At 42.7% G+C, this 13,608-nt stretch overlaps 1 protein-coding gene across 1 annotated transcript in view; it reads right to left on the reverse strand.

The window, feature by feature from the left end:
• Positions 1 to 13,608, reverse strand: part of LOC134902057 (THAP domain-containing protein 5-like) — a 131,002-nt gene that overhangs the window by 44,520 nt on the left and 72,874 nt on the right. Inside the window, exons 4-5 of the mRNA XM_063914360.1 lie at positions 5,057 to 5,221; positions 729 to 817 (exon numbers count right to left, since the gene is read on the reverse strand). Of these exons, the coding sequence (XP_063770430.1) occupies positions 729 to 817; positions 5,057 to 5,221 (254 nt within the window). The remainder of the gene's footprint in view (positions 1 to 728; positions 818 to 5,056; positions 5,222 to 13,608) is intronic.

Genomic DNA, 13,608 nt, shown 5'->3' on the forward strand with positions numbered 1-13,608 from the left:
TTTTGGAGTGGCGACCTATCTAGGTCTCTCTCTCTCTCTCTCTCTCTATATTTGCCACTTGTGTGGTTACTCACCCCCCTCCTGGGGAAGTTCAGGGAGCACACAGTGGGGTGAAGGTAGGAGCTCCACTGATGCACGTGTGTTCTTGGCAGCAGCCAGGCCACGCCCCCTGACACTTGACGTTTTTAATTAGATTTATCTCTTTATTTCTTTCTTCTTGTATTCAAATTGTCTGGTTTTTCTTCACATCTATTAATACATGTTTAAGATATTTGGCATCTGCTCAATTCAGAAATAAATGCAACACTTATGTAGACTAATAAAAGTTATTTTTTTAACTACCAGTGCACCTAAAACAGATCCCTTTTCCGCTTTCCTTTGTCCAAACGGAAGAAGCAGGATGAATTCAATTGTTCATCCTTTTATCCTTTGCAGATCAACACAAAGGGGAAAAAAGTGGTATGTCTGTGTATGTTTCTGTGGTGATAAATTACACCTATGAAATGTATTTCACTTTTTTTACTAGTATTTTAAAAATATCAATGCGCAAGCTGGCATGCCGGGAAAAAAATATTTTTTATGTTGTTAGGTTATTTTTTGTTGGACTGCATATTTTAGCATTCTTTAGTTAGTGAAGTAAAGCTGTTTGATTCCAAGAAAGCGGTTGTTCAAGTCTAGTAATTTTATGCATACATACTAGCACCTCCTATTATCCCTATATTAATTACCTGAAAAACTGTTGCTTACATCCTTTAGAAGAGGTGTTATTACAGCCATACACCACACACGTCTTTATCTTGCTCTTCTTTGCTTCACTCTGGGAAGAAAAGAAAATATCATGCATAGAAGGGTGGTTCTAACTCGCCCCCTCTCCTTTAGAACTATTATACATTAGTGCATTTATTTATTTTTTCAATTTTATGGTTGCAAATTTTATAAAAAAATTCTTAAGACAGTATTTTTTATTTGCTTATGTAATTAGCAAGTGTTTGGGACCCAAATAATCTTGAACACTGCAATTTTATCCATCACGTCATTCAGAAAATGTTATTATACAAGATTGAGCAGATGTAAACATTTTTACATTTCTAATTTAATTTTCAGTGTCCAATACTTGAAAAAGTTGGCACCAATGTGTGTGTATGTGGGCACTATTCCTAAATAAAATGAAGCTGCCATGCAGATTTGATAAATCTAGCAAATACGGTAAAGCCTGAATAGAAGCCTATTTACAACTACAGGTTGAGTATCTCATATCCAAATATTCAGAAATACGGAATATTCCGAAATACGGATTTTTTTGAGTGAGACAGAGGGGTATATGCAATTCACGGCGAATCGCGGCAAATTATCGCCGTTTTTTAATTCGACACAATTCGACAGGTGAATTCCGGCAGGTGGCTGCCGGAATTCACCATATTCAATGAAAAACGGATTCGACAGTCCCGCTGGCGAAAAACGGCCGATTTGCCGGATTTTGCCGCGAATTAAAAAAACGGGAAAAAAACGGGAAAAACCCGGAAAAAAATGGCGTGGGGTCCCCCCTCCAAAGCATAACCAGCCTCGGGCTCTTCGAGCTGGTCCTGGTTCTAAAAATGCGGGGTAAAAATTGACAGGGGATCCCCCGTATTTTTAAAATCAGCACCGGGCTCTGCACCTGATGCTGGTGCAAAAAATACGGGGGACAAAAAGAGTAGGGGTCCCCCGTATTTTATACACCAGCACCGGGCTCCACTAGCTGGACAGATAATGCCACAGCCGGGGGTCACTTTTATACAGCGCCCTGCGGCCGTGGCATTAAATATCCAACTAGTCACCCCTGGCCGGGGTACCCTGGGGGAGTGGGGACCCCTTCAATCAAGGGGTCCCCCCCAGCCACCCAAGGGCCAGGGGTGAAGCCCGAGGCTGTCCCCCCCATCCAAGGGCTGCAGATGGGAGGCTGATAGCCTTGAGAAAAATGTCAGAATATTGTTTTTTCCAGTAGTACTACAAGTCCCAGCAAGCCTCCCCCGCAAGCTGGTACTTGGAGAACCACAAGTACCAGCATGCGGGAGAAAAACGGGCCCGCTGGTACCTGTAGTTCTACTGAAAAAAAAATACCCAAATAAAAACAGGAGACACACACCTTGACAAGTACAACTTTATTACACACTGCCGACACACACATACTTACCTATGTTGACACGCCGACTGTCACAGTCTCCGACGATCCGAGGTACCTGTGAAAAAAATTAGACTCACCTCAATCCAGTGTCCGGGAGATAATCCACGTACTTGTTAAAAAAAAACACGAACACCCGTACCATGCCGGACTGAAAGGGGTCCCATGTTTAAACATCAGACCCCTTTCCCCGAATGCCGGGACACCACGTGACTCCTGTCACTGAGGTCCCTTCAGCCAATCAGGAAGCGCTACTTCCGTGGCGCTCACCTGATTGGCTGTGCGCGTGTGACCTCAGACAGCGCATCGCAAAGCCTCTCCCATTACTTTCAATGGTGGGAACTTTGCCGTCAGTGGTGGGGTTACCCGCGGTCAGCCGCTGACCGGCGGGTGACCCCATTGCTAGCCGCAAAGTTCCCACCATTGAATATAATGGAGAGGCTTTGCGATGCGCTGTCAGCTCAGACGCGCACAGAGCCAATCAGCAGAGTGCAAGGACGTTGCGCTCGCTGATTGGCTTACGAGACCTTTCAGTGACAGCTGTCACGGGGGGGTTTCTCTGCATTCGTGGAAAGGGGTCCCATGTGTCAACATGGGACCCCTTTCAGTCCGTGTGGTACGGGTGTCCGGTTTGTTTTTTTGACAAGTTCGTGGATTTACCTCTGGACCATGGATGAGGTGAGTGTATTTATCTTTTCTTTTCAGGTACCCCTGGATTCTACTTGGAGAAGAGGACCGATGTCGGCGTGTGAACATAGGTAAGTATGTGTGTGTCGACGTATGAAATAAAGTTTTACTTTCACGGTGTCGGTCTCCTGTTTTTGTTTGGGTATTTTTTTCCAGTAGAACTACAGGTACCAGCGGGCCCGTTTTTCTCCCGCATGCTGGTACTTGTGGTTCTCCAAGTACCAGCTTGCGGGGGAGGCTTGCTGGGACTTGTAGTACTACTGGAAAAAACAATATTCTGACATTTTTCTCAAGGCTATCAGCCTCCCATCCGCAGCCCTTGGATGGGGGGGGACAGCCTCGGGCTTCACCCCTGGCCCTTGGGTGGCTGGGGGGGGACCCCTTGATTGAAGGGGTCCCCACTCCCCCAGGGTACCCCGGCCAGGGGTGACTAGTTGGATATTTAATGCCACGGCCGCAGGGCGCTGTATAAAAGTGACCCCCGGCTGTGGCATTATCTGTCCAGCTAGTGGAGCCCGATGCTGGTGTATAAAATACGGGGGGACCCCTACTCTTTTTGTCCCCCGTATTTTTTGCACCAGCATCAGGCGCAGAGCCCGGTGCTGGTTTTAAAAATACGGGGGAACCCCTGTCAATTTTTCCCCCGCATTTTTAGAACCAGGACCAGCTCGAAGAGCCCGAGGCTGGTTATGCTTTAGAGGGGGGACCCCACGCCATTTTTTTCAGGGATTTTACCATTCCATCCAAAAAAAAAAAATATTATTTTTAAAAATATATAAATAATACTTGTGCCTCCAAAAAAGACAAACCAAGTACCTAATCCCTTCTAATATAAATAGATATGATATTACCAAGAAAAAAAAACACAAAAAAAACATGTTTTAAATTTTTTTCATTAGTTTCACCCTCCAAAGTGTGGCGGATTGAAAATGACGAATTTACTGTCTAAAAGCACTGTTGTCGAATTTCCAAACTTCCATTGAATAGACTTTGGTCGAATTGCAGCATGTGTATCATTGCAAAAAAGTCGAATTTGTCAAAAGTCGAATTTCAAAAAGTCGAATTTTGAAAGTCCGTTTTTTTGTCGGAAAGTACTGAATTGCATTGTCGAATTTTTTTTTTTGGCGAAAAATTCCCGAAATTCGACAATTTCGGGAATTCGACCGCAATTGCATATACCCCAGAGAGTGAAACCTTTATTTTCTGATGGCTCAATGTACACAAACTTTGTTTAATATATATACAATAATATTGTATTAAATGACCTTCAGGCTGTGTGTATGAGGCTGTGTGTATGAAACATAAGTGAATTGTGTGTATGTACACAAACTTTGTTTAATGCACAAAGTTATTAAAAATATTGGCTAAAATTCAGGCTGTGTGTATAAGGTGTATATGAAACGTAAATGCATTCTGTGCTTCGACTTAGTCCCATTGCCATATCATCTCATTATGGTATGCAATTATTCCAAAATACGGAAAAATCCGATATCCAAAATACTTCTGGGCCTAAGCATTATGTATATGAGATACCCAACCTGTATAGCACAAATGTTCTTAAAAAGATGTCCTAAGATCCAAAACTGTACCACTTCCTGTCTCTCACCCCTTGCTAAAACACCTCAGACTATTATTAATAATCAATAATTTGATTAGTAATATCAATCAAAGCTAATGCGTACTTCCCACAGTCTGGTATTAAGCTTCTCAGTTCCTGTCAGCATATAGATTGTTTACTCACCCAAATAATACTTAGTAAATTAATATTTGGACTGTTCTCTGTACAAATTGTTCAGTAATAAGATATTTAATACTTCCATTAAAAGTCACAAAATTACTGCACGTGGGCAGCTTTTTTACTTTTTTTTTTTTTTTTTTAGGTATTTTGGACTTGTATTTAAAGTTGTATTGCAACCAATATATAATGAAATCACACATGATGAAGTTTCAGAACATTGTCGGAAATAACAATTTGAAACATTTGCTTAGGAAGTATTTTTTTCTATACAGCCAGGATTACTGTACGCAAGGCTATGACCACACTGCTGGTTTCCAATTGGTCTCACCTCATTTCCAGTTTTGGATACGGTCACACAGGTCATTATCTGCATTTATTCACATGTTTTGGATAGTAGACAAAAATGCTGCTTATTTACAACACAACACAGAACATGGGAACTGACAGAACAAATTAGCACGCTAACTCACATGCATCACCTTGTGATCTGTGGCTCTCTCCTCTCCTGGACTCCGATGTACTTCTGCTCCAGGTGCTTTTGGCTGTGAGGACACCTGTACTGGAGTCGATGTAATGCTTAAAGAATTTTGATAGGAGGAGCAAGGCTCACTTTCTTCTGCCGTGACAACTGATTGCTGTAATAAATATATATTTTACTGAAACAAAAATGGGTATTATAAAAGTTACTCTATTTTAATGAACCTAAACCTCAAAAGCCAGAACACTTATTTCAATATTCCACGTAAAGGACATCAATCCACATATTGTTTTTTTTTTTTTTTTTTTGTTTTTTGTTTTTTTGGGGGGGGGGGGAGCATTCCTATTAATACCTAGTTAAAAGCTTCTTAGGAATTAAATAAGAAAAACGAATGTTTGAAAAGATAAAAAGAAAAAACAGAACTTACCCATTCCAGCAGTGTTGTAGGGCTCTATTAAGATTAGACGGTGGAGCATTGCATTTATTATTACAACTGGCATGGTTTCCAAATGCAAACCATCTGAGACTGGCCATTGTAAGTCATTTACAAACCACAAAAAATGTAAGCCACAGCAAAAATGGTCTTTTGTAACATCAGGTATATTTTTTCCAGTGTGATATTTGGGTGGATGATACACTTCAAAGGGAGGTGTTCTGTCCATCAGGAGTATTCCTTGCTTCTTTTTTTTCTATTCCCCAGACAATAACTCCTACATCATGTAAAAGAACCCCCCCCCCCCCCCTTTTCAAATGTTGGTGAATTCATGGAAGCCAGGCTGGAGGAGATCTTCCTAAACCTGGGGCTGGATGTAATGGAGTCTAAGTTCCCCCAACGTGCGGTTTGCTTGCTGAACTCATACTTCAATGATTTACAAGGCATAATGTTGAAGTTCCATTTATGGCCTATAGATGGAGCCATGTTTATCTTGGCCTTTAATAGGATTAACTGAGCCAGGGCAGTCACACTTTATAAAACAAACAAAAATAGCAGCGCTACAATCAACAGAATAATTAGGACTAAAGTGGAACAATCCAAATTGGTTATGAACATATGGAGATGGATGGACTGAGAATGGATGGGTACCAAATTGTTTACTGGCATAAAAATACAAATAAAAATACATCAAACACTGATATAGAAAAAAATAATTAAAAACAATGACCGAGATCACCAAGGGGCCTTATTTTACGTGGACTTCAGATGAAAAGAGATCAAATGAACAGTAGAACTGGTAGCACAGTCCTGTTGGTGATAGTTACCACAATGATTACAGCTGGAGGAGAAAGGAAACCTCTGGATAGCGTCCCTTTTTTCTAGGCCAGGCTCATTCCAGATCACCCATATATAGAAGGCTACAGGGGCCACATCCGGACCTTTAGTGGACTTTGACGACAATTTACAGATGATCAAGCAAACTACATATGCAACCGGTGATACCACATTTTCAACTCAGCATTGAGGACTCCGCAATCTGGTGAGGACCTAGGATCCCAGAGATTCCACCCAGAAAAAAGGGACGCTATCCAGAGGTTTCCTTTCTCCGGTAATCATTGTGGTAACTATCACCAACAGGACTGTGCTACCAGTTCTACTGTTCATTTAATCTCTTTTCATCTGAAGTCCACGTAAAATAAGGAACGGACACTCACCTCAGTAGCCCCTTGGTGATCTCGGTCATTGTTTTTAATTATTTTTTTCTATATCAGTGTTTTATGTATTTTTATGCCAGTAAACAATTTGGTACCCATCCATTCTCAGTCCATCCATCTCCATATGTTCATAACCAATTTGGATTGTTTCACTTTAGTCCTAATTATTCTGTTGATTGTAGCGCTGCTATTTTTGTTTGTTTTATGTTGTTTCTCTATATACAGGATTGACTAGACCTGTTTGTTTAGCAGCTGCTCAAAATTAGCACAACAGCCCTTTTTGCGCCTTGGTTAAACCCCCTTTTTCTTGAAGTCACACTTTATCCCTGCTGTAATGACTTAATCCCCTGTTGTAATGTTCTCTCTTATTGTATTGCAGCTGAGAACAATAGATGAAGGGTTTATGCTAATAATCCATGGTTTGCCTAGGCGCAGCATAGAAGCCAAGATAATCGTGGCTCTATCTGTATGTATCCATTAAGTAAAACATGATCCACTATTGCACCTATAGATATTGTCCTCATACAGCTTGCCTTAACATGCTACGCAGCAAGCGATGCCTGGCGTGAGTGAGCTGACAGGTCCCGTGCAACTCCATCAGTGTCAGGTGTCATTTTTGCCATAAATGCATCTATGCAAATAAAACACAAAAGCAGACTCTGCTGATTAAAATGACATGCGGCAGGACAATATTCCGTGTGCGACCGCGCCTTTATCTCCATACGAACTGCTAAGCTACAGTGTTTCCTAGGAAAACATTAACATTGTAGCGTAGCGTTTCATATGAAGATACAGCCATGGCCGCAAACAGAATACAGGCATGCCACGTATCATTTTAATCAGCAAAAGTTGCATGTGCTTCCTATTCGCATCATTTTGTGAATAAGATGCATTTTAATGGAAAAAGTTGTATGGTGTGACTAGAAGGGCTGTTTAATGTGCACGGAGGCTAGATGTAAGTGGGCACATCTATACACCATACTTCACTAGGAATGCCTCCACTTTGCCAAACTCCACTCCTCTGCTTGTGCAAACTGTTGCTCCCATACACACGTGGCCACCTTACTCAGGTGAACCACAAATCGTGGTACATGGCAGTCCAAAGCTGCTTTATGAATCAAATCTATAAACTAAATGTATTCAAACCCAAGAAACTGTGAATGGAAAGCATATATTATACATACTCGGCTGCACCCCCACAATTACAGTATTCAAAAGTGCCCTGCACAGACGCTATACAGAATACAACCTGTCAAAGGACTCAACTGAAAAAGGCTAACACCTGATGAGCCCCACCTGAAGGCTAACACCTGATGAGCCCCACCTGAAGGCTAACACATGATGAGCCCCACCTGAAGGCTAACACCTGATGAGCCCCACCTGAAGGCTAACACCTGATGAGCCCCACCTGAAGGCTAACACCTGATGAGCCCCACCTGAAGGCTAACACCTGATGAGCCCCACCTGAAGGCTAACACCTAATGAGCCCCACCTGAAGGCTAACACATGATGAGCCCCACCTGAAGGCTAACACATGATGAGCCCCACCTGAAGGCTAACACCTGATGAGCCCCACCTGAAGGCTAACACCTGATGAGCCCCACCTGAAGGCTAACACCTGATGAGTGCCACCTTAAGCACGATAAAGAAGTCCTTTAATGAAATCATTTCAAAGTGGTTTGTAAATGATTCTTATAGTATCTAAGACAGGGGTGGGGAACCTTTTTTCTACCGAGGGCCATTTGGATATTTATAAAATCCTAAGTTTGGGGGCCATACAAAAATTTTCAACTTAAAAAATTACCCTGCCCCCCAGTAGGTTTGCCCCTTAGAGGTACTGTGTGTGCGCGCCAAAAAATGGGTGTGGCCAGTTAAAATGGGACGTGATACACTGGGGTCGAGGACATTAAGGAAAATGTACATCACAGGGAGGTAGCTGTGTCAGTATTAATGGACGGGTTAAAAGAAACGTTGAGAACAAGGGTACAGACCTCTCTACCAAACTGGAGAGGTATCTCGGTGGCTGCATTAAGAGAGTCCACTGTCGAGCATGATAGGAACATCATTAGGCACAGGGAGGAACAGGGGGAAAGGCTGATGACAGTAAGTATACAGGCTCTTACAGCAAAGCCCCATCAGCCAAAACCCCAGACCTCTGACTCATGGAGAAAGCCAAGAGTTTGTTATCTGTGTAAAAGGGAAGGGCATTATGCCAGCAATTGTAACAGCACGCAAAAAGTCAGACCCCCTAGACAAGAACACGAGCAAAGTTATGATACACGTAATTGGGATCAGGGATCACATAGGAAAAATTATGAGCCACACGCAGGGGAAACAAGGAGGTATCCACCTAGGAGGGACTGGCAGGCCTCCGAAAATTCTCAGTTACCCCCCCCCCCCTCACATATTGTAGCTGCCAGCGCGCTGCGGGAGGGCCACAATATACAATAGGGGTTAGGCCACGCCTGTAGTCTGCAGCCAGTGAAGTTGATTGCTAGCCTTGGTAATGAACCTGAGGTCACAGTTGATGTAGCTGGTAGATCATTCCTTGTAGATGCAGGGGCGGCCAGGTAAACTCTGTGATTTGTCTTCAAAATTTCCTCTTCATCTCTGACGTTCACCGACAGATTTACAGCTCAACCGTCACATGTCTACTCGGTCTTTTCAGAGGTCTGGCCAAAACCAGTATATCTCACCAGCATCACTGTGCCTGGCCATGCACAAAGGGTGGAGAGTGGAAATACTGGTGAAGGGAGACTGTGCATAGATACCGATGGACATGATGATGTGACAGCCTGATGGTGAACACAAATCTGACAAATTTTCTTTATATTATTTTCTCTCTTTCTTTTTTCACTTTCCACGGATGGTTTACTTCACACAACTGATAATACACAACAGTTAAACACATTGTAATGCAAGATTTATGTTCCCTAAAGAAAGGTCGCTGACTCGGAGAGAACATCGTATCACTGGAGTGTCTGTTCCGGGAAGGCTGAGAGGCAGGACTGTTGTCACGGCACCTGAGCGCGGAGAACAACAAGACCAGAGGCGGTTGTCACACCAGTTTTCTTTTTTCTTTTTATTATTTTCTCCATCTCCCATTACCCTCCTTTCCTCCCCCTTCTTGATCCCTTTCTCTTCCCTTAACAAGATGGACTTACCCCAAGAGACTGCATTCCGGGTTTTCCTGTTAACCCTGTTGTTGACCAGAACAGTTTGTTTCGGTGAGAGTACCAGTGAGGTCGAGAAAGGATCTGGAATGGGTTCTGATGGCAAGGACGGATTTGTAGAATTCCAAGAGCAACACATCAATCGAGCAAAGGCGAGTATCAGAAAACAATCTGGTAGTCAGGGAACTAGGAGGCACTCAGAAGGGTTATTGGCTGAGGAAAATTGCATTTGTAAAAATTGTGAGAACATAGTTGAGGATGGGTGCATCCAGAGCTGTCAGTCCAGCCTTAATATCAATATGGACTGTCATCCATTGAGTGATTATCACTCACTAGTGGGTAAGGTCTTAAACCAAACAGAATGCTGGGTGTGCTCACAAGTACCTCAAGGTCAGAGCAAGTCAGGATTAGTACCGTACCCTTTAGCTATAGATGAGGTACTCGAATTACGGGGTGGGAGACCGGTGGACAAGAAATTTAATATTTCTAGGCCCCCTAGTTTGAAGCTCCACCAGTATCATGTAGATAGATCCTTAGTGTGTTTCAACATTTCCAATTCCAGAAAACCAGGAAATTGGGAGGTGACATGGAATAACCAAACCATGGCATTTTCGCACAGAGCTGATAGGATACCCGTAGACTCTGAACTTATACGCCAAATAGCCAACAGTGGAAGGTATTTTTGGTATAGGTATACTCAAGGAAGCAAGACCATGCGGGTTGGAGAAGTATCACCAGGGTACTGTGCTCATATCATACAGCCTGATACTTGTACTGAACAGATGAGAGAGTTAGGGATAGGATTTTTCACTTGGAAAGTTTGCAATATGGTAATGTCATATTCTGTCCCATATGTTCTCCCTGATGATGCTTATTTCATATGTGGGAGGAAGGCGTATAAGTGGATTGCCCCAAACTCAGAGGGATTGTATTACATTGGAAGAGTGTTGCCAGAGGTCATGACCATAACCCATGATAAGGTGAAAGACGTTCACCGCAGTGCTCAAGCTCCTTATACTCATACTCATTATGAACACATCGTTAAGAGACACCTCATAGACAGGACAGAGCACGTAGCCTCTGATTTGATCCACAAATCCACCGGGATTCAATTCCTTCTCGCATTAGACATCACCCATACTGCCAGAGAAATTATAAATTATAGGTACATCCATGCGCTAGCGAACCTGATAGATAATATCACTGAGATGTATGACGACACCTTCAGGTATACGGGTAGGGAGTTGCAAGCTTACAAAACGGAACTGATCCAGCACAGGATGGTCCTCAATTATATCACAGCCGTGACGGGTGGGTACTGTGTTACTTTGGCAACTCAATATGGTGTGAAGTGCTGCACGTATATTACAAACAGCACTGATGACCCAACCGAGATCATCGATCAAAAGATGGACGATATCTTGCAGTTGAAGTGGGAGTTCCGAAGGAGACACAACCTTACCCTGACTGCTGTGAGTAATGAACTGACCGGCTGGGTCTCATGGTTGAACCCACGCAATTGGTTCTCAGGTTTAGGAGAATGGGCTCAAAATGTTATTATGAGTGTGGGAAAGTTTCTCCTTTGTATCCTGGGAGTCGTCATAATTATTGGCTTGATATTTAGGTGTGTTCGAATTCTAATGCGGCGCAAGCACAGCACAAAATTGATGAGTTTAAGGAGCAGGGGCATTGTTATAGCAGCATATTTAATTTACGACCCCTCCATAGAGACAATGCTGTGATAAGGATTGCAAAAGAATTCCACGACCCGTTTCTTTCACCCTCAGCAAAAATACACCCATCCGGAAAAGACTTCGATCAACACCCAAGAATGATTACGAAAATATTATGTGAATGTATTTTAGATATGTGTCTTATCTTCATCTCTACAACCTTCAGTTAGTGACACACATAGTCGACAGGTGATATCCACATATATTAGCACTCACATATGTTCCCCCTCCATGTATCATCAACTAAATGTGCACCCCATTTGTTGGAACAAGAAGCCGAAAAGAGCTCGGTAGTGTTTGTCGGCCCATTTACAGACCCTTAATACGGGATAAGAAGGATTTAATGTATACTTCGCAATACCTCGAAGCTTATTTAGAACATATACGGCACGATGATACATGCCCCTCAGACATGGATTCATACATACATACATGCTTCTACTATCCCACTAGGTCATACATTTCCCGCCTACACCTCCAATCATCTGTAGATATTGTACTGTATATATTTTTCTGTTTAGTGTTTAGATAAGTGGCAGTTATTGTTGACTGCCAAAGGGTGGACTGTCAAAGTCGAAAAATATTGTAATGCATACATCATGTACTAACCACACACACATGCCCGCTGCGCGTGCACTTGTTCCGCCGTGCGTGCACATATCCGCAATTTGCGTATGATCGCTCCCGCGATCCTGCGCGTGGTATGGGTATTTACGGCGGAGTTTGTGAGCACATAGAGGGTTATCAGAACATTACATATCTTAACCCAAATAGTGCACTTTGTACACATAGCTCCCCTGCACCACATCAGCAAGTATCAACAGTTTAAATGATTCCAGGACTAAGGGATTCACCTTTGCATGATAGGAAGGGACAGACAAAGGCTATAAGGTGATGTCTAGTATCCAGCTGTAGGGTATTTTAAGGGTAACATTCCGGTGTTGGTTAGAGAAAGATCGCATGTTACTGCGTATAGTTATGTGCAGAAGTAGAATATAGATATAAACTGTATTTACTGTATATTATGTATGCGGTGGGAATACAGAGGATACCACCCACAAGAGCAGTTGGGAAAGAGATCGCCCATCTTTTCAAATCAACCTATGGCCTCTCCTGTAATGTAAAGATGCATCTCTGTGTCCAATGAACAAAGGGATTACAGTAACCATTGTATTGTATATGGAAGTTGTGTATAAAAAGCCTATTGCTGCCTGGCCGGTCAGAAGACTCTAAACGCTTATCTACCTGATGAGCGGAGGACTGGTCCAGGTTGCGCAAGCGAACATTCTCACGTATGTACATTGACTGTAGCCATTATTCTGTTGTAGATTTATCTTGTTAGCCTTGTAGTGTATAACTTGTACTGTTATCCCCTTTCAAATAATCCACTGTGGCCTTAGAACCCAGCGATTAACTACAAATCGGTGTTGTGTCCTCATTTCCCTGCTAGGGTTTAAAGCGTATTACATTACTTAACTGTATAAGGTTTTAGAGTATATTGATAAGGTGTGTACGCACAGCGGGTACTTAATACCGTCAGCGCTGCGTAAGGTTTAAGGTGTAACATCATTGCAGTGCTTTGCGGCACAAGGTTTAAAGTGTAAGAATAACATTGCATTACATTACTAATAAGGTTTAAAGTTTATCAAAAGTGTGTGCGCGCGCTGTGCGCTCTTTGTACACCCAGCGCAGCGTGTGTATGCTAAGTACGTACACGGTACGGGACTCTGTACGCAAATAGCGTGCGAAGTGCGTAGCGTGTGTATTAAAGGTACGGCCGCAGCGGCTCCATGGTAAAAGTGTATTTAGAGGTATAGCTTTATGTTTTAAGATAATATCGACATTATCATGATCAATACCCCTTACTGACACTGCCTCAGACACCACTTACTGACAGACACTACTGACACACAACACAAACTTACTGACAGTCACCACTTGCTGACATACACTACTTACTGATACACACATGCACAACATAGATAAAC

Source organism: Pseudophryne corroboree, chromosome 1 (genome assembly GCF_028390025.1).
Source record: "Pseudophryne corroboree isolate aPseCor3 chromosome 1, aPseCor3.hap2, whole genome shotgun sequence".
NCBI lineage: Eukaryota > Metazoa > Chordata > Amphibia > Anura > Myobatrachidae > Pseudophryne > Pseudophryne corroboree.